The 1,629-nt window shown below is 42.4% G+C and overlaps 1 protein-coding gene across 1 annotated transcript; it reads right to left on the bottom strand.

The window, feature by feature from the left end:
* Positions 1–414: 414 nt before the first annotated feature.
* On the bottom strand, positions 415–973 carry LOC110286675 (calmodulin-alpha-like). Its single transcript, XM_021153212.1, has one exon. The coding sequence runs from the start codon at positions 940–942 to the stop codon at positions 589–591; it is 354 nt and encodes a 117-aa protein (XP_021008871.1). The 5' UTR covers positions 943–973; the 3' UTR covers positions 415–588.
* Between the last annotated feature and the right edge of the window lie 656 nt (positions 974–1,629).

The following is a 1,629-nucleotide window of genomic DNA, read 5'->3' as shown; positions in this document are numbered from 1 at the left end:
ATAAAAGAAAATGTTCCTGGTACAATACCAGCAGTACAAAAAAAAATAGTGTCCGAGTACCTGGATAAAACACACGTTTTGCAATTGTGCAACTTTTAAGTACATATTGTTGACTGTCCACAGTCCACGCAGAGTTACAGCTCCACACTTCAACAACAGTATGCTGACAGTTCCTAAAAGCTACTTTAAAAAAGGCATAACCCAGATGTTCCCTCATTGGACCAACTCCATCTAAGTTTAGATGTGCAGAAGGGCTTAGATATATCCAGAGTAAGCCACATGCAACATGTTACTTGATCAATTTTCTAAAATAAGATTTAAGGACAATGACAGTAAAATAAGGGAAGAAAACATGGAGGAATGAAGTCCTAATTACTATACATGCATATCTTTTGACAGTGGGGGGGGCTTTTACAGATAAGTTACAAACAAAGAAAAGGCAAATAAACAATTTTGTACAAGAAATTTAACACATTCTGTACACTGTCTTCACTTTGCTGTCATCATTTGTACAAACTCTTCGTAGTTTACCTGACCATCCCCATCAATGTCTGCTTCCCTGATCATCTCATCGACCTCTTCATCTGTTCACTTCTCTCCAAGGTTTGTCATCACATGGTGAAGCTCTGCTGCACTAATATAGCCATTGCCATCCTCCTTATCAAACACACGGAATGCTTCTCTGATTTCTTCTTCACTGTCTGTGTCTTTCATTGTTCTTGCCATCATTGTCAGAAATTCAGGGAAATCAATTGTGCCATTACCAGCCGCATCTACTTCATTGATCATGTCCTGCAGCTCTACTTCTGTGGGGTTCTGCCCCAGGGACCTCATCACTGTCCCCAGCTCCTTTGTTGTTATTGTCCCATCCCTGTCCTTGTCAAATAGTGAGAAAGCTTCTCTGAACTCTGCAATCTGCTCTTCAGTCAGTTGGTCAGCCATGCTGCAAGGGCTACGGGTTTCTGAGATGCCACCAGACAACTGCTCAACTTGTTCGCTCCACTCGGACTCTTATATGGAGAATCTTGAGATCTCCAAGCCAATCCAGGCTTCACCTTTACAATTTGATGGAATGGCCTCTCAGGGCTTCCATGCAGAGACTTCCCTGACACAGGTTTGGCCTCAGTGGCTCTCCTTAACCATGAAGAAAGCTTCCACAGCCATTCTATTCATGTATCCTTCATGCCTCTGAAGCTAGCTAGCCCCATGTGAATAACGCTGTCAAGTTTGGCTGCTGATTTGGCCTCCTTCACTCACGTTTGCAGCAGCTTTGACTTGTTTTTCCTTTCCAGGAGGAGAAAATTTCTTAGGCCCTTTCCTTTTATAAGTTGGAAGCTTACCTGGATGAGGTCATACTTCAAGGTCATCCCTCCCTTTACTCTGGTGAAGATCACACCTCACTTTAGTCTCCTCATCTCTTTCAGCACAAACCTTGGTGCCAGCATTGAATTTCCTGGGGCTTTTCCTTCTCAAACTGTACATTTTTAACTTATTTTTGCCCCACTTGCTCTTTCTCATTGTAGACCCATGTAATAAAGTCACTGTCTTGAAATCTCCTTTACCAAAGCACTCAGTCCATTACCTTTTAATTTAGCTCCAGACAAATTCTTAGGGCAAGGGCAGAAAGCA

Source organism: Mus caroli, chromosome X (assembly GCF_900094665.2).
Source record: "Mus caroli chromosome X, CAROLI_EIJ_v1.1, whole genome shotgun sequence".
In the NCBI taxonomy this organism is placed as follows: Eukaryota; Metazoa; Chordata; class Mammalia; order Rodentia; family Muridae; genus Mus; species Mus caroli.
The sequence above is the reverse complement of the archived record's forward strand: the minus strand, read 5'-3'. Positions and strand labels throughout refer to the sequence as shown.